This window comes from Phocoena phocoena, chromosome 13 (assembly GCF_963924675.1).
Source record: "Phocoena phocoena chromosome 13, mPhoPho1.1, whole genome shotgun sequence".
NCBI classification, from domain to species: Eukaryota; Metazoa; Chordata; class Mammalia; order Artiodactyla; family Phocoenidae; genus Phocoena; species Phocoena phocoena.
The window spans coordinates 84681184-84699445 of NC_089231.1; the positions used below are offsets into that span (position 1 = coordinate 84681184).

Sequence of the window (18262 nt, forward strand, 5' to 3'; positions counted from 1 at the left end):
ATGCAGACAGGGGGATGGCAGAGATGAGCCTGTGGGGCTGACACTTGTGTCCCTGCCACCCCCGTTATCACTCTGGTCTGACTACAGCTGAGGGAAGTGCCATGGGATGCTCGGTGGCACCAGCAAGCATGGCCAACCCCTTGTGGCTGGTGTGGCCAGCACAACCTGACCCATCCTGGATTCCAGGTTGGGGCTGGCCTGCGCCCAGGACCGGAGGGAGGGCCGGAGCAGGACAAGACTGTTTTCTGGCCCAACACTGCCACCTGCCTGTCGGCATCAGAACTACAGCCCAGGCGCCAGGCTGAGCCCTGCGGGGCTCCAAAGACCCCCTGCTCATTTCGCCACACAGGCTCGCAGGGTAAACTTGGAGCGCCAGGGAGGGTGGGCAGAGTCCCCTGAGGACGCACATCTCTCCGCATGCCCAGGTCCACACCCTGGGGAGACGAGGTGCTGGGCTGACCACCAGTTCACAGGTCGGGCAGGGGATGGGAATTTCTGCATCCAGTGGGTCTTGGTTCTCTCCTCCACTGCTCCCCACACCCTGCCCCGCCCCAATCCTTCACGCACGTCCATGGCAAAGAATCGCAGCCTCTCTGGAGCTCCGGCTCTGCTCCTGAAGGAACACAGCTCGTGTCTGAGACACGTTCTACCAAGCCTGCAAGACGCCAGTTGGCAGCTGCCTCAAGACCCAAGCTGGGAGGGAGGGTTGTTCTCTCTTCTGCCGCGTATCCAAAGCAGTGACGGCAAAGGGTCTGTTTGTTCCCTAACACAGTGTGGGCAGGAATAATTTTTAAAGTATTTAACAGTTAAGAGCTGACGATGGCCTTCTTGGATACCGTCACCATGGCTGTGAATATCTGACACCCTCCTCGTGGGTGTGAAAATTCAATACTCTCACCACGGGTGGGACTGTTCAAGGTCTGCACGGTGACATCCTTACCGTGGGCGTAAATATTCTCCTGCAGAGGGGAGAGACTGGTGAGTCAGGGGATGTGCCCTTGTCCCCCGCAGGGTTACACTCCAACTGTTCCCCTCCCCCCCGCCCCCACGGCCCAGTCGCCTGTCCTCCTGGCTGCCAGGGCTAAGATAGAGAAGGAGCCTCTGTAAGTGGAGTATAATTCGCTTTTTAATGAGAAGAACGTGTGTAAATGACAGGACGCCACCGCCGTGCGCAGATGGCGGTCACAGAATCCCCTTCAAATTCATTCTGCCCAAGGAAGGAAGGGAGGGAGGACGCAGGGGGGCTCGAGAGCTGGCAGCCCCTGCCCCACCTCGGTCCTGTGGACTATGGGGTCACCGACTGTTGGCCTGCGCACGCCTCTTGAACAGTAAGCAGAGATCGAAAGCACAGCAGCAATAATACTGGGTAAGTCCTTCCTTGCTTAAAACATCTGAATTAATTCATTGAAGGTATCAAAAATATACCCTGTAAACCAATATATCATTTACACCTGCCTTTCCTTCCCACCGCTGCGGCAACGATGTATGAAAAAAACAGTCCAGTTCCTCGGAGCAGCCGCTCACCCCAGGCCGCACCCGGCCCCGTCGCCCGCCCATCTGGCCTGACTTGGTTTCCAGCGGTCTCGTCGGCTGGGGCAGCCCGTGGGGACTGGGACAAGAGCGCTGGGGCCTGGACAGGGCCTGTGTCCGTCTGTCCAGAGTGCTAAGCGGGATGGGGACAGAGGGCGGGTGCGGGGGCTGCTAGCTCAGTTTAGACTTTGGTTCCAAATGCGTTAGGTGGGGAGGCAGTGGCGTGGGAGGTGCGTGGTCGTCCTGCTTTGGGTCCCTGGCCGCCCCGGCTGTGTGCGTGTGGCCGCCACACGCCTGCCGTGCCCCCTCCCCGGCCCCTCCCCTCCCGAGCACCAGGTAAACATCCCCTGAGTAAGGTCACTGCACAGGGCCAGCCGGGGCGGGAGTCGTAGTTAAGGCTTTAGACAGGCAAGGATGCCGGCTCTGGACGGACGGACGGACAGACGGGCGCACAGGCAGACTCAGGGGCTCCTTCCTCGGTGGGGGGAGTCGGCAGCCGCCCGCTGCTCCGGCCGCTCGCCGGCCCACCCCGTTCTGAGCCTCACTCGCTGTCGGAGAGCGTCTCGTACTGCGAGCAGAGCAGCGGCTTGGGCTCCTCGTCCCAGGCGTGATGGGGGCCGGCCAGGGGCCCGCTGCCCGCGGGGAGGCCAGGCGGGGGCGGGGAGGCCATGACCCCCGCCTGCAGCCGCATGATCAGGGGGTTGTAGGGGAACGGTGTGGACCCTGCGGAGAGGCCGGGAGAGAAGCCCCGGAGGCCCCGGTGAGCCTGGCGGCCCCCAGGGGCCCACCCGCCCACCTCCCCAGGAGCTGGGGCCTCGGCCTCCTGCCTCCCCACCTCTCCTGTCTCCTGGAAGCTTTCTCAAACTGCCCACCTGGCCTCACTCCCAGCACTCCCACGCCATTCGTGCCCGGCGGCCTGTGGCCCGGCCCAGCGGGAGCTGCCTCGCTCTTCCTGCCCTCGCCCCCCTGCATCTGTCCTGTAGCCAAGAGCTCCTTTGGACCTGCGGGAGATCACGCACCTCCCCCAGGGACCTCCTCGCAGGCACAGATAAGTCGGGGGCTCCCCTGAGGCCCCCCAAGCCTGTGGGACCGGCCCTTGCCCACAGGCCTCTCTTCACCTCCTGAATCCTTCACCCTCCCTCTAGATCGTGCTCTTTCCCTCCACCTGGGCCCTTACGAGAAGCATCCTGACCATCTGCCAGCCCCAGTTCGGCTGGCCAGGGCCCTGGGCGAGTGTCTCAGAACAGGCCTGACCACGTGCTCCGCACACAGTAGGTGCTCGGGCAGCCGGCCAGGCCCACCTGCCCGCCCCCGGGGCCCACCTGCGGACGAGGGCCGGTCCTCCCACACGCGGTTGGTGAGTGGGGTCCGGCGGTTGCAGTCTCCCTCCGAATGCACTGAGGAGACGGAGGGTGGCCGGTCCCCAGACGCCAGGCCTGGGGCCGGGGACTTGGCTTTTCGGCTGCTGGGTCTGCCGGAGACTTTGGCCTTCCCGCCACCACCTGCAGGGGGACACGTGGGAAGGGGCCGAGTCGGACTGAGGACAGCGCTCGCGCTGTAGAGGTGGTGGGGGTGGGTGGGCGAGGCCTCGGACCCCTGCTTCCCGGGCCCCCCAGGGAGGGGGAACAGCAGCCCAGCCCCCTGGGAAGCCAAGGAGATCGACCAGATGGCCAGACCCAGCCAGGAGCCTGGATTTGGAGGGGGTTTCTACTAGGGGAGTGGGTAGAACTACTCGCAAAGCCCCCTCAGGCTGCCCTGAGGCCCCCTACCCACCAGGGGCTAATACCTCAAGCACGGAGCCTCAGGCCTCTGGCTTGACCCTGACCACTGCCCCAGGACTGTGCCGGGGCTGGGCAGGCTGCAGGCCCTCTGCAGAGAAGCCAGGGCCCCTGAGGCCAGGCCTGGGCCCTCATTAAGTCCAGAAACTTCCCGGGGCCACAGTGTCCAGGTCAGAAAAATGGCTCAAGAACTCTCTTCCTGGCCCTTGCCCTGATACGCAGTGTTGATCCGGGACCCAGGGCAGAGGGCGAGCCAGCCCGTCTGGTTTCCCTGATTCATGAGTTTGGATCTGGTACACAGATGCTGGTCTCCACCCCATCAGCCCCGAGGGCCAGCCGTGAACATGCTTGGTGGCCGCAGCAGACACCGGGCCCACTGGCCTGGCTGCCGTGAGCCCAAGGGTCCCCCCTGATCCACACAGAGAAAGTGGGTCCTCACTCCAGCCTGATCTCCCCCAAGGAGACACAAGCTGGGCCAGGACGTGGGCATCCCGGGACGAATGCCCAGCCAGGCAGGGAGGCAGGGCAGGGCTCGGGCAGCGGCGTGAGTGTTTTTAGAAAAGCGGCAGCTCCTTCGGGCCCAGCGGGCGTGGGCGGGCCGGGGCCACGCAGACACCCGGGGTTGGGGTGTCCGCCCAGCTCGGGGTTACCCAACTCCAGGACCACGTCAAACACGCACAAAAATAGAGTCACAAGCTCCAAAGCTGGAGGGGGGGTTGGTCAGAGGAACGCGGAGGGAGGCGGGAGGATTAATGACACCGGGGTGGGACAGACGGGGTGGAAGAGGCCTGCAGACCTGGCGAGGTGAGCGCGTGTTCCCTCCGTCCGTCAGCAGCGGTTACGGGCATAGCAGCGGGCAGGCTGGCACTGGCATTCAGAGGGTTAAAAGCATTGGCGCTGAGCGGGTGGTCCTCCCACTGATCATATTTACCCATGAGCGCCTTTCTAATAATGGCCTCCAGCCCCATGTTGGTGCTGGCATGTTCCTGCACCGCCTGGCTTCTGCAGGTCATGAGGCCTGGGAGAGAGACACACACACAAAGGGGGCCGCAGGGGCCGGGGGGACAAGGGGAGAGAGGGAGAGAGAAGCAGAGAGGGAGAGAGGGAGGAGAAGAAAGAATACACAGTGAGCACATTTTGGCAAAGCAACGATTCTTGATTTCCCTATCTTCCCCCCGTGTTTCCGCGGCAGGGTGATGGGGGCGGATGGCTCCCTCTGACTCGGGCCCTGGAAGACCTCAGGAATTCCCGGTGGGGGAAGAGGTGGGCTCGGGGTGGTTAGATGACCGCCCCCCCCCCCCCCCCCCCGCCAAGCCTCATTCCTACTCTGCCCTCGGGGAAATCAGAAGCCCCTTCTGGATCCCTAACCCCCAGCTGGGGCTGCTTCTTTTTTAAAAAATCGAGTGGCCTTAAAAAGGAACGGGGAGCGGGATCAGGGGGTCCCCTTATTTGGGGGAAGGGCTGCTGGGAAACTAAGACAAGCCAGAGCTCAGTGCTGGGCGCTGGGGGGGTCCACCCCGGTTCCCGGGGGCTGCTGGGAGGAATGGAGGGAAGGTGACCAGATGGTCCTCCGGCCGCCCCTGCCTGCGAGGCCTGGGACCCTCAAGCCCCCTGTCTGCCGCCGCAGCTGGGCCTAACTCTCCTCCCACCCCCTCTCCCTGCCCGGGAGCCACAAGGAGAAAGAGGTGCAGAGACGGACGGTGGAGAGGGGGGGTCGCAGCCATGCAGTTACGGTGCGTGCGGGGGGTCAGGGCAGAGCTGGAAACAATCACATGGCCGCCCCCGGCCCGGCCACCCGGCACGAAGTGGTCCGATCAACAACTGTCCCTCACGAATCCCTCCAGACACCCACTTCAAAGTCACGCCAGTTATGCCTCGTTTTCTGTTTACCAGGTTTTCTGTCCCTCTCTTGTTTGCTTGTGAACCATTCTGGGGACGTCTGCAAACCCTGGGGAACGTGCCTCTTTTTGGCATTTTTGCTAAACCAGACTTTGCTTCCAAAAACCTCTGACGAAGCTCTCTGCCTGCCACTGGGCAAAATTTTCATGGATTTTAAAACTTCCACTCCAAGTCAATTGTATGATTACCAAGTGGCCGAATAATGGGTCTTGCTGACCCCTAACTCGTCTGTAAACTGGACTGATGGTTACCGGGAGGCTCGGAGCAACACGGCAGCATCTCAAATCACATTTCTAAAGCAATGATTTGCTGTCTATGTTTTCATTTTCTTTTCTTCCTTTTAGTTTCAAGCTCATTCACAGCCACAGGACCCCTGGACAGGTTTTTAGCTGTGTCTCGGCCATGCTCCATCAGCACTTAAAAAAAGTCACGTCGGTCAAGGAAAAGCAAAATTTCCAGCAGGAGTGAGTGGGGCGGGGAGGGGGGAGAAGCATTTATGATCCTACAAACTAAGACACTGGGAAGTGGAAAAAAAAGATGCGAGGGATACAGGTCATGATGGTTCCTTGGTAGCATCCTACGATCACAGACGTTACTGAACCTGCCACCCAAGGTCACGGGTCCATGGTCTGTCAGTGCTAGGCAGGAAGCTGACCGTCTCCAGTCCTAAAGCAGGAGCTAATTAAGCAGCAGAGACCTGGGTCGGGGGAAGTTTTGTGTGTGTGGCCTAAACTGCTTTGAAAAATACTTGAGTCTAATTTATATACAAGTTCCTTGTACCGCATGAATTTCTACACACACACGCACCTGTGTCGGTGTATGAGCATCTCTGAAATGAAAACATGAAAACATTCATTTCTGTCCATCTTGTTGTTTTGACCGAATTGTCTCCTCCCCATTGCCCGAGGCTCAGCCAAGCCCCCAGCGTCTAGTCTCTGGGTGGGTGGACATTCCCCAGTTGGGACCCCCATTTAGAGGCCCCGTGGCCCCCTGATAAAATCCAATGGCTGCCTTTTGCTCACCACATTCCCAGAGCTGTGACGGCCCTCAGGGAAGGTCAGCACATCCCCCCAAAGACGCCTCGTTCCTCCCCATACCGGGCAGGCCTCTGGCGGAGGGTCAGCCCTGTCTGCTCTGGCTCAACCACTTCACACCAGACACCAGGTGCTTCCCCAAAGCCCCGTCCCAGTCCTTCTACAGAGGCAGCAGAAATGCACAGTGTTAACCCCACAGGCTCCAAAACATAGAAGGCTTAAGTTTCAGTGTAAAAATGTGTGTGAGGGCTTCCCTGGTGGCGCAGTGGTGGTTGAGAATCCGCCTGCCAATGCAGGCGACACGGGTTCGAGCCCTGGTCCGGGAAGATCCCACAGGCCACGGAGCAACTAAGCCCGTGCGCCACAACTACTGAGCCTGCGCTCTAGAGCCCGCGAGCCACAACTACTGAGCTCGCGTGCTGCAACTACTGAAGCCCACGTGCCTAGAGCCCGTGCTCCACAACGAGAAGCCACCGCAATGAGAAGCCCGTGCACGGCAACAAAAAGTAGCCCCCACTTGCTGCAACTAGAGAAAGCCCGTGCGCAGCAACGAAGACCGAACACAGTCAAAAATAAATAAATACAATAAATTTATATTAAAAAAATGTGTGTGAATTTTACACTCATCTCTGGAATACATCTGCACTGTTTCCCCAGCTCCCTGGATGGAATTTTCCAGTAAAACCGATGCTCCACCTATAAAAAATGCCCGCGTGGACCACATGCACACACAGGCCCACTCCACACACTCACATCTCCATCCGAGATCCCACCAGACAGGTTCCGGGTAGTTGTATGTGATTCTAATACTGTGCTACATGCACCAGAAGGCCTTGAAATTGAACTCCAAATAGACACTCCTTGCCAGACCCCGCCGGCCTTTCGTGTGTGTCTGCATCCCCACCGCAGAGGAGGGGACACACTTGAACTATGAAAGGCCAAGTGTCACCATGGCTACGGCTGATGTGAGGCCCAGTGACCTCCGAGGCCTCACTCCCAAGTCTCCTTCCAGGTCCAGACACCCAGCTTGACCTCCCTGGGCGCACAGTGACGGGGGAGGGGGAGGGAGGGGACGGGCTGTCGGCCGAGAAGCCCAGGGTGACCGGGTTACCTGCTCCGGTGATGGCGGGCATGTTGAAGATCTCCGTCCCGGGCTGGCCAATATCTGGAGGGGGACGACGAGATGGGTGAGGCCTACAGGTCCTGGAAAGCACCTTCCCCCCTATGTCCCCTGTCTGGTCTCGGCAAGGTGCACCACCTGGGAGCTTGCACAATGCAGACAGATTTAGCAGGGCTGGGGCAGGGCCTGAGAGTCAGCATTTCGAGCCAGCCCCCTGAGGCTGCTGACCTACTGGCCCAGGCACAACACTTGGCAAGGTTCTGGACTTAGCAGCCTGGGCCAGGGACTGTCTGCAAGGCTGCGACTCCAGCCCCAGAAAGAGAAACGCCTCTGCAAGGGCCCCGAGCTCCCCGCGCTAGTGAGTTTGCTGAGGCCGGGGATGTGATGTTCCTTCATTCGTTGCTTCACCCGCTCATGTGTTCTCTCGAGCAGCTGCTATGTGCCCGGCACTTGCTGACAGGGTAGAGCTAAGCTAGGATTTACGGCCAGTAACCGCAAAAATGGGGAAAACAAATCACAGGTGTGAAGCGCATCGTGCGTGGGGTACACACGGGGTCCTTGTAAGGGCGTGACCCCGATCTCTGGCGCCCACTACGAACAGACCCGTGCGTGCCAATATCCCGAGTGCCCCCTGTGTGCCGGGCATCACGCTGTGACGACCCAGCAAACGCCTATGGGAAAAAGAGGGACAACACGGGCTCCCTGAACGTGAGGTGGCGGGCCGGCGGGAGAGGTGGTCGGCGGGTCCACCCGGCTGTGCTAACCCCCAGCCCCCGGGAGCCCCGCTCCCAAGGAGGGTGGGCCCCTTACTGTATTCTGGCTCGTTCCGGTTGTGGGTGTTCAGCTTCTTGTTGATCTCCTGTTTCTTAGATTTGACCATGGCCGAGTTGCTCTCGGTCAGCTTGCTGAAGAAGGCCGGCGGCTGGCTGGTGTTGCCCGGGGATTTGGAGCCCATCCTGCTGCGAGGATCAGACACCCCAGGTCAGTTCCCTTGATGATGGGGAGCTTACCACCTGAGCTGCCTTAGAAATTCAGAAGGAAGCTTCTCCCACCTCATGCTTGCTTCCCCCACTTCTTAGGGCCCATGTCTTCCGAAATCCCCTCTGTCATCCACCTATCCTTGGGCTCAGGGTGTCTCTGCAGAGCCCCAGCTGCCCCGGTGGGCCACGCCTGTCTACCTGCAATAGCCGGACTCCCAGAAAAGAGCCTCGGGAACCAAAGTGGGCTCAGACCACGTCTGCCCCTGAGGTCAGGGGGCCCTTTCTCTCCACCTCCATCCCCCCCTACTCCCCGGGGCCCCAGTTTGGTCCAGCACACTTAGCTCTTTATTTCTCAGATCCTCAAGTGCCAGCAACAGGGGCCGGGCCTGAGCTAAGAGACCCCAGCCCAAGGCTCAGGAAGCAGCCGTGGAGGTCCGTCAAATTTTGACCTTGTTTAGCGGGTCTGAGGCCCCCCGGCTGTACCCCAAAGCCCCTGCCAAGCCCCCAGCTGCACAGTGGTGGATCGAGGCCGCAGGTGGGCAAGGGCCCGAGTCCTGAGCGCCCCAGGAAGGGGAGGGGCTGCCGTGCAGGTACCTGGGCTCCACCTGCTCCCCGTGCCGGTACAGCAGCGGGTACACGGTGCTCCGGGGATGCCCGGGCTCTGCCATGCCCTCCGGCGGGGACACAGGTTCTATACCATCCTCACTGCTGCCCAAGGCTGACGTCTTGCTTGGCTCTGGAGACCTGGGCGGAGAGAGGGTCCCCGCGGTGGTCAGAGCTCAGGGCTCTCCCTCTTGAAGGGGGCGCATCCCTTTCTCCACTCCCCGCTAAACCCTGCCTCGTTCTAAACCAAGGGTTAGCCCGCTTTTCCTGCAAAGGGTCAGATAGCAAACATTTCAGGCGCCGTGGGCCACTTGTAGTCTCTGCTGTATGTTCTCCTTCTTTAAAAACGTAAAATCATCTTCAGCTCGTGGACCATGCAAGCACAGGCCGTGGGCTGAATCTGGCTGAACCCCTGCTGCACCCCGACGCCAGGGACCCCACTGTTCCCCCAAAGACATGTTGCTGTCTCCCGAACTCTGTGCGCCACCCGGACTGGCTCCTTCATCCTAGAGCGGGGGTCCCTCCCCGCTCCTCTCCTCTCTGACCAGGGAGCCCCCCAGGGGTAACCAGGAGTGCAAGTGTGTATGTGCCCGTTAGGAGGCGGCTCTCAAATCACACGGCTCTGCTTCGAATCCCAGCTCCGCCACTTACTGGCTGCGTCCCTACAGGCAGGTGAATTCACTGCTCTGTGCCTCAGCTTCTTTGTCTGTGAAATGGGATAACACTGCCTACACTTCCCAAGGTTGTGGTGAGGATCCTGGTTAACAGGTGTGAAGTATTCCGCTTGGTGCCTGGAATCCCCCCGAGTGTGGCGCATGCAACAGCTATTGTCCAGCTGCGCCGTGACCTTGAGCAAACTCCCTGGTCTCCCTGAACCTCGGTTTCTCATATGTGCAATGGCGCCAGGCGGGCCTCGCACTTTACTGGGCTCAAGCTTCCCGCAGCAGACACCTAACAGAGCCCTCTCGGTGGTGACCAGCAAGGGGCACCCTGTCTCCCACCGCCACTCACCTCTTGCCCCCTTCACTGTGGGGTGAGCCACGGGCCGGGGCGCCATGGTCCGGGGCTGGGAGGTAGAGGTCGCTGGGTGGGCGGCGAAGGTCCAGGACGGGGCAGCTGGCTCCAGGGAAGGAGTACAGGGGGGCAGGGAGGGGCGCGCTGAGCTGCTGTGGGTGGTGCCGCGTGTAGTCCTGCGTGATGACCTCCTGCAGGCCAAGGGTCAGGGGACAGGAGCAGGGTCAGGCGCCAGCCATCTGCCAGAACCTTCCAGGCGGGGTGAGGGCTGGACTGAGCTTTGGGGGCAGAACCCGGGTCCTTGGCTCCCCAGGGGCTTCGGGCCTGCCCACACAGCCTCAATGCCCCCAAGTGCATGGGGTGGGGGCATTGGCCCAAGTCTCAAAGTGGGCCCCCAGGTGGATCGGGTTCCCCTGACCGGCGTGTGTAAGATGTGGATCACGGCCGGGCTCGTGCACCTGAGGCTCCGTCAGCTGGATGAGGGGGCGGATATACCACCTGAGTTTGAGACTCTGGGACCCCTGGCATGGCTTGCCCTCACCAACCCCCAGATCCCTGGCTCACCTCACCAGGACTCAGTTTACCCACCAGACGGTGCGTGGACCCTCCCCCCCCCCCCTCGGGGCCGGGTCCCACCCCAGGTACAAAGGCAATGAGGGGGGGCAGAGGAGGGGTAGTTACACTGATGTGCTGTGCCAGCGTGACCACCCGCTGGTGACCTTTGACCCCTGGGGTGGTCTGGAGCAGCGGGCTGGACGAGGGCTGGCTCTCGGGCAGCGGCCGCAGGTGGGGGAGGTGTGCAGCCTCGCCGCTGAGCTTCCCCGGGCCTGCGGGCAGAGCAGAGCAGGTCAGGGCGTGGCTGGGGGGCTGCTGCCCTCAGAGCCCGGCTCTGCCCTCTGAGCTGTGGTGCGAGGCCGATTCCGCCACCTCTGAGTGCCTCAGTTTCCCAACCTGCGCGATGGGGTGACAACTGTCCCTGTCTCACACGCGGGGGGGGCGGGAGGGGGCTCGGGGGCAGGGCGGGACCCTACCTGGCTGCTTGTGCCGCAGGTCCCCTTCCAGGTGGCTCTTGTCGAGTTCCTCCAGGTGCTTGGGGAGCCCCTTGTCATGGGTCAGGCTGGGTGAGCTCACGGGGCTGACGGGCTCCACCCCATCAGGGCTGTAGCCGCCGCCGTGGTAACCTGAAGCCGGGTGAGGCCGCGAGTCAGGCAAGCGCCAGGGCCAGGCTGCCCCTCCCAGCCTACCCTCCCACACTGGCGGGGTCCCCCAGGCCGGGGGTGGGAGCTGGGGCCGAGGGAGAGAGAGGGAGAGAGCCGGCGTGGGGTCTGCTGGCCGGCTGGGGGGGGGGGGCAGAGTGAGAAAAGAGGGACGGGGGCTACAGGGAGAGAGGGCTGTAGAGAGAGCTGGACACGGAAGCAGCGCAGAGAACAGGACGCACAGGCAGGAGGGCGGAGGGGGACGGGGAGAGATCCAAGCAGAGGGAGAGCTGGACAGCAGCACAGGTGGGAAAAGGGACGGAGACAGAACCCGGTGGTGCTGGCGGGCCAGGGGCGGGCAGAGTGACATGGGGGAGGATGAGTCTCTGTGAAGGGAGTGTAGGGGCAGCGGACAGGCGGTGAGAGAGTGAGGTCGGTGAGGGCTGGGGCGGGAGCGACACTCAGGTCCCCGTGTCCCCGCCGAGCCACAGCCCCGCTCCAGCACGGAGGATGCCCCTCATCCCCGGGGCTGCTGGCTGGTGGGTTGGCAAGGGGAGCGTGGGGCAGAGTACCCCCAAGACACCCTCACGACCTGGGCAGGACGCAGGGGGCAGGTTCCCAGCTCCTCCTGGAGAGTGGCGGCGTTCCCCCCCTCCCCGTCTTCTCTGCACCGTGTGCCGGGGGGTGGGAGGCATCGGCCTGCGCCCCTCTGCAGCCCCGCTCCCCAGACAAAGGCGCAAAGGGGGAGATGGGAGGCGCGGCTAAAGTCAAAATCACAGATCCATTCATTAAAGGAAAAAAAGCGAAAATCCAAAACAACACAAAAAAATCATGATAAAACGATGTGCAAAGGATGAGGCTGCCCCCCCGCTCGGAGCGGGTGTGCGCGGCTGGAGGAACCATCAGAGCGTGCAATCGACGAAGACGACTTTCAAAACAAAATACCAAAACCAACGAAAAATGGGGGAAAAATAAAAAGCAGAGATCTGAAAATATCTTTAGGCCACAAGACGGAGCGGGTGGGCGGCGGGGCCAGGAGTCTTACCGTCGCGAGGGGAGTCGTTGGCCAGCGAACCTCCTTCTCGCGGCCCTTTATCGTGAGCAATTTGACGCATGATTATTGCGTCTATGAAGGTGGCCGCTGTCAGGGTGGTCTTACCCAGAGAACGGAGTTCCAATTCCTGGATGGAAAAGGGTTTACTTTGAGTCTTTTCCCGGTGCAGGTCCGAGGCCGAGGCGGGCGGCGCTGGCTGGTCCGGGCTGGCGCGGTGGGGCGTGATGCCCTTCGCCGGGGCGCGGGCGACGGCTGCGTGGCCGGAGCCAGGCGGCGCCAGGGGCCGGGGCTCGGAGCCCTTGCCGGGGGAGGACGCGGGCTCCAGCCCCGCGCGGGCTGGGGGCTTGGCGAGGAAGGTGTGGCCGGCGTCTGCTCGGGGCCGCTCGGGCCGGGTGACCCGCGGGGCCTCCTTAGGCAGCAAGACAGGCTCCAGGAGGGTGGGGTAGACCCCGTCGAGGGTGCCACCCAGTGGGCAGTGGGTGGCGGGTGGGAATGTGGCGGCCGGGCGGACAGGCGAGGAGGTGGAGGTGGACCTGGGGGAAGAGAGAGGGAGGTTCAGCAGCTGCGCGAGCCACAGCCGGGGCCTGTGAGGCCGAGGCGGGGTCACTCCCTCACTTTGACACCCTGCGAAGTCTCCCCTGCCCAAAAGAGCTCCCACTCTCCCTACTGCTCTCAGAATAAACGCTGCTGACCGAGACCTGCGAGCCCCCGTGCCATGTGGCCTCAACTACCCCATCCACCCGCCGTCCATCCAGCCCATCAGCTCGTCAGCCCAAAACTTTTTACTGAGCACCTACTATGTGTCAGGCGCCGTTCTGGACACTGGGGTACGGCAGTGCACAAAACAGACAAAAGCGCCATACGTTCTGGGTGAGAAGACAGACTACGCACGTCTTAATGTGATAACGTGATAAATTAAACCCCTATCAGTGTGGCAACTGCTCGAAGGTGAACGAGTCTGGGTTACATTCTGCTAAGAGAATGGCAAGGGAGCTCTTAGGCAGGGCTCACGGGGGACTCTGAGGGGCTGGCACATGCGCTGGGGAGGAAATGAGTGAGCCACAGGGCAAAGGCCCAGAGGGCGGGCTAGGGCGGGTGGTTAGAGGACAGGGCAGTGGGGCCCAGCTCTCCCACCTCCGCCATCAGGGGCCACACAGGGCTCCCTGTCGTCCCCTCTGCCTGGAGCGCTCTTCCTTACCCCAGAGGCTTATGGGTCTAGCCCACAAGCCCTAAGAGGGCACTGCGTGCGTCAACCATTACCGTGTCCCCCGTACCCAGCACAGGGCAGGAGACCCACCGCAGGCCCAACAGGAAGAAGGAATGCACAGATGCACTCTCTCTGACCTTCACAGGGTCAATGTAACTATCCCTGCTCTGCAGATGAGGAAACAGGCTTGGACATGAGCTGGTCCGACACCATCTCTCGTGGCCTGTCAAGCCTAGCGTTTTCCATGAGGAAGCCTTGTGCTAACGCTCTCTCCCAGGGGTCTTAACTCAGCTGCCACTGGGAAAGGGCTTGATGTCCCTGCTGCAGCCTCTCACCGGTGGTTGCTGGTGGGAGCTCACGCCTGGGTGCCCCACTCTGAGACTCAGGCGCTCCTTCCACGCGTACCCGCTGGGGACCTGACTCAGAGGGGACGAGCCTGTGCGCTTGGGAAATGATGTCATTTTTCATAATTGGAATGGTGGCGGGGAAGGTATGATTTAGACTAGCCAAACGGAAGCATACTTGCATGAATGGATACTTCATTTTGGAAGAAGCAGCCACCTCCAAACTGTCGCTGGGCGGGCAGGGGTATTGGGGAAGCTCCCTCCCCCGTCAGGCAGCTCTGCCCACAGACCTTGGGCAGGGGGTGGGAGGTGGGTCTTGGGCCTGTTGTGATAGGAAGTGGACTCCGGGGGGTGGCTGGGGGGACACATATGGGACCTCTGCAGCTTCTCCCATCTTCACGGAACCTCTGGACTTTGTCCAGGCAAGAGAGACACTATCTCCTCCCTGTAGGGCCCTGCTGAATCCTGGGAGGAACAGGAAAGGCTCTCCTCACAGGTCTCACTCTGCTCTCCCTCCCCGCTCCACAGACTCCATTCCTGAACTCGACAACCCACCCAACTACTCCCCCATCCACCCACCCAACTCGTCATCCATCTACCCACCCAACCCCCCCCAGCCATCTTACCCAACTCATCACCTGTCCACCTACCCATCTATCCACCCACCTCCCCACCTACCTACCTAACCCAACCCAACCACCCATCCACCCACCTACTCAACCCATCACCTATCTACTCACCCATCTACCCATCCATCCACCTACCTGCTCACCCATCTAACCCAACCTCCATCCAATTACCCACCATCTGTTCATCCACCTCCATCCATCCACCTACTCACCTAGCTCTCTAACACAACCATCCATCCACCCACCCACCCACCCGCTGTTATCTATCCATCTACCCCCCCACCTGCCCGTTCATCTAGCTCCGCCACCCATCTATCCACCACTGACCCACCTATGCATCTACCTACTCACCTGTCATCCATCCACTTACCCACCCAAAGTCTATTATCCACCCATCCATCCATTCATCTATCCACCCACCCATCCAACTAACCCAATCACCCCCCTCTTTACCTTCTCACCCACCTAGCCACCCACCCACCTACCTGCCCAGCCATCGCTCACTCTCCCGTATACCTCCCAACCCATCGGTACACTTGCGCATCCCCCCAACCTGCATCCAGTGACCGCCCCCGCCCCGCCTGTCCCCTCCCCTGTGCCAACCTGGCCCACCTCAGGACCGTGGGCGTGCTGGGCTCCACGGAGGTGATGATGCCCTTCATGCCTGTGTTGTGCAGCACGCTGGGCCTCTGCTGGATGGCGTCCTGGGTCCGGGGTGAGATGGGCGAGTGCTGGTGGGAGTGGGAGGCGGGGCGGCTGCCGCTGCTCCCACCCCCACCGCCGCCGCCGCCGCCGCCGACGCCGCCGCCGCCGCCGCCGCCGCCGCCGCCGCTCTGCTCCGTACCTGGTGGAAACAAGCCATGGGATCAGAGGGGCGGGCCACGCGCAGCCACACGGACCGCTGGGGCGCGTGCTGGCGGCTCCGCCGTCCTACCGGGCCTCCAGATGGGCGCGTGCTCCACCGTGGTGGTAGACGCGAGGATGGACTTCTCCCGTTCCCGCTCCCTCTCGGACGAGGACGTGGCCGTGGGTTTTGTCAAGTGCGTGGGGCCTCCTGGAAACCCAAAGGCCTGCGGCTCAGCCCCGGACACAGGAAGGGCCCTGGATTTGTCTTCCAGGGTGGAACAGAGAGGGCAAGGCATCTGCCCGAGGACGCCCAGAACGGGGGTGGGGGCCTCACCTGGGGAGAGCGGGGAGCTGCTGAGCCGGCTGCTGAAGTGCTGCGGTGCCGTGGGGAGGTAGGCTAGGCGGTCCATGGCGGTGGCTGGAGTGCCTGGTGTCGGGGGCACCAGCACAGGCAGGTGTGGCACTTGGGACAGGTCGATGATGCCTGTGAGAGAGGAGGTGGGGCCGGGCTGCAGCGGTCGGGGGAGGAGAGGGGCCAGGCTGCCTCCTGGCTGGACCACCCCAGCCGGTGGAGCGCCACGCGTCCTCCGAGAAGCAGCACGGCCGGATGCTCCCTCCTTGGTCCCCGCACCGGGCCCGCAGGACCCTTCTCTGAATGCCGGGTGCTCACAGCACCTCGTCTCTTCGCTCCCAAACCCTGAAGTGGATGTGGCTCGCAGTTGGCACCCCTGCATACCTTGCTATGCCCATTTTGCTCTTTTGGTGTGCCCTTTTTGCCTCTGACCCTATGCAGTCCTTTCCTGGTACTCAGTCCCCACTGTATGAAATACCTAGTGTGACCGTAACCAGTACTTGGTTGCTCCGGAAGCACATTCCAGAAGCGTTTCCACAAGGCGACTGTAATATGCATACGCAAAGCAACCCCGGGCTGATTTCCACTCAAGGGAACCTGAAGTTCAAACAGCCTCACATTTCCATCTTGTTTTTTAAACTCCAGGGACCGCACATACCAAGAGGACACAAGCGCGTGCAGAGCCCGCGTGTACGCATCCAGGACACACAGCACACACAACCTTGCACCACCTGCCAGGTCTGTGTGTGCTCTCAGCGCAGCGATACAACCCGAGCCTCGAAGGCAAGGACAGACGTGCACGCGTGGGCACGCACGTGTCCTGTGCTCTCAGGACCCCGGGCAGACCAGGAGTAAGGCCAATTCTGGGTGGCGGGTTCTGCCCACCCGCGTGACTGGCAGCGCCCTGCCCCACCCACCTCGCGGGCCGGCGGCGTAGTTGAGCGCCAGCGAGGACTCGCGGGGCGCCAGGCCCCTCAGCACGTCAGCTCGCTGGGCCATGGCGGCGGCCGCGTTGTGATGCATCTGCTGTGACGTGATGTAGTCGTTGATGATCGTCTGGCGGTTCTCCAGCGCCGCCGTGTCGGGGTAGCCGCGGATGAGGTAAGGCGGGTACAGGTGTGGGTAGGTGGGGTTGGGGGCCAGGTGCCGGGGCAGGTAATAGGCAGCGGCTACCGGGAGAAGGGGAGCAAGGTCAGGCCGGCCCACACCTCGGCTGGGAGTGCCACCCCACCCCGCCGGTCTCAGTGCCTCACAGCTTCTCCCAAACACCCCCCAGAAAACAGAACTGAGAGCCTAGGAGAACAACCCTCGCTGCCCCGACACACATGTGGGTGCCTCTGATTGATAATGTTCTTTGGATGGAAATCCCCCCAAACACAGGGCATCCAAAATGGGGATCACTAAAATACCTAAGGGCTGCATCCTTCTAAACGGATTTTCAGATCACGTCCGTCTGGGGAACGCTCACCCTTGAGCCCTCTTTTGATACGTTTGCAATTTTAAAGGCACTGATAAGTTCCGCAGGAAAAGAAAACCACTGAAAAATGTTTAACCCAGCATGTCCCTCAGACCCCTAAGAGAAATTCTGTTTCTCACCTAAACTGTTGACATGATTACACTGTTGGGTCTCCCCACCCCCCACCATGCCTCAGTTTCCCCACCTAGTGGCAGCTAGTTGATGCCCGAGGAGCCCTCGGGCTGACACTGATGCCGCAGGGTTCTATGGGTCCGGGACAGTCACCTGCATCCAGAGGGATCCCACGGGGTATGGAGGTGGGGTCGAAGGCCAGCGGGATGTGGCCGCGGTACAGGTCCACGCCACTCACACCCCGAAGCAGGTGCTCGTAGGGCGACATGGGGTGGGGGTGATGCTCCGGCACGGTGCCGTGCGGGGACTTGGCAATCTCACGGGGCGTGGACGTCAGCTTCCGATCCTGGGACGCCTTGCTGGACGAGAGGCTGCCTGTGGGGACTGGCCAAGTGGGGATGGCATCAGACCTCTGTGCCATAGGTGTCCCAGCCTCCAACACGGGGGCTGCCAAGGCTAGTGCTTAGGGGAAGTCACTTGAGGGTAGGGTCTCTGGGATCCCCAGGGACCAGGCCTCGTCATCCATCCATTTGCGTCTAGTTCATTTTTCCTTTTATTTATTCATTCACTCACTCGCTTGTTTTTTAGCTCTTTTAAAAAGTTCATTCTTTCTTTCCTTCATTCCCTTTCTTGTGCATTCCTTCAATCAACCAAAAACATTTATTAAGTGTCTACGACATGCCGAGCACTTTCTAAGAGCTAGGGCTGCCCCGCTGAACAAAACAGAAAAATCCCGGCCCCCGTGGGGCTGACATTCAGTGCATGAGACAGATGATCAACTAGTCATCGAAAAAGAATCTCAGAGTAATAAATGCTCTGAAGAAAATTTTTAAATGTGACAGAATGTGACCAGAGTACTGAAGGGGGGAGGGTGGTCATAAGAGGCCTCCCTGAGGATGTGACATTTGAACAGAGTCCTGAAGGGTGCAAAAGAAACCAGTTAGGTAAAGATCTGAAAGGCGGGTGGTGGGCTGGGGGCGGGGGCGGATTTCAGGCACAGGGGACAGCACGTGCAAAGGTCTAGAGCAAAGAATGAGCTGAGTGTGGTCAAGGAAGAGACATAAAGCAGCAGATAAAGGAATTTGGCA

The 18262-nt window shown here is 61.1% G+C and overlaps 1 protein-coding gene across 1 annotated transcript in view; it reads right to left on the reverse strand.

Moving 5' to 3' along the window:
• Positions 1 to 1110: 1110 nt before the first annotated feature.
• The window catches only part of NCOR2 (nuclear receptor corepressor 2), a 152459-nt gene continuing 135307 nt past the window's right edge, over positions 1111 to 18262 (reverse strand). Inside the window, exons 33-47 of the mRNA XM_065889541.1 lie at positions 17328 to 17549; positions 16504 to 16755; positions 15569 to 15718; positions 15323 to 15442; positions 15001 to 15232; positions 12314 to 12741; positions 10990 to 11139; positions 10640 to 10785; positions 9956 to 10149; positions 8936 to 9085; positions 8172 to 8320; positions 7353 to 7406; positions 4105 to 4326; positions 2853 to 3032; positions 1111 to 2253 (exon numbers count right to left, since the gene is read on the reverse strand). Of these exons, the coding sequence (XP_065745613.1) occupies positions 2072 to 2253; positions 2853 to 3032; positions 4105 to 4326; positions 7353 to 7406; positions 8172 to 8320; positions 8936 to 9085; positions 9956 to 10149; positions 10640 to 10785; positions 10990 to 11139; positions 12314 to 12741; positions 15001 to 15232; positions 15323 to 15442; positions 15569 to 15718; positions 16504 to 16755; positions 17328 to 17549 (2831 nt within the window). The 3' untranslated portion in view covers positions 1111 to 2071. The remainder of the gene's footprint in view (positions 2254 to 2852; positions 3033 to 4104; positions 4327 to 7352; positions 7407 to 8171; positions 8321 to 8935; positions 9086 to 9955; positions 10150 to 10639; positions 10786 to 10989; positions 11140 to 12313; positions 12742 to 15000; positions 15233 to 15322; positions 15443 to 15568; positions 15719 to 16503; positions 16756 to 17327; positions 17550 to 18262) is intronic.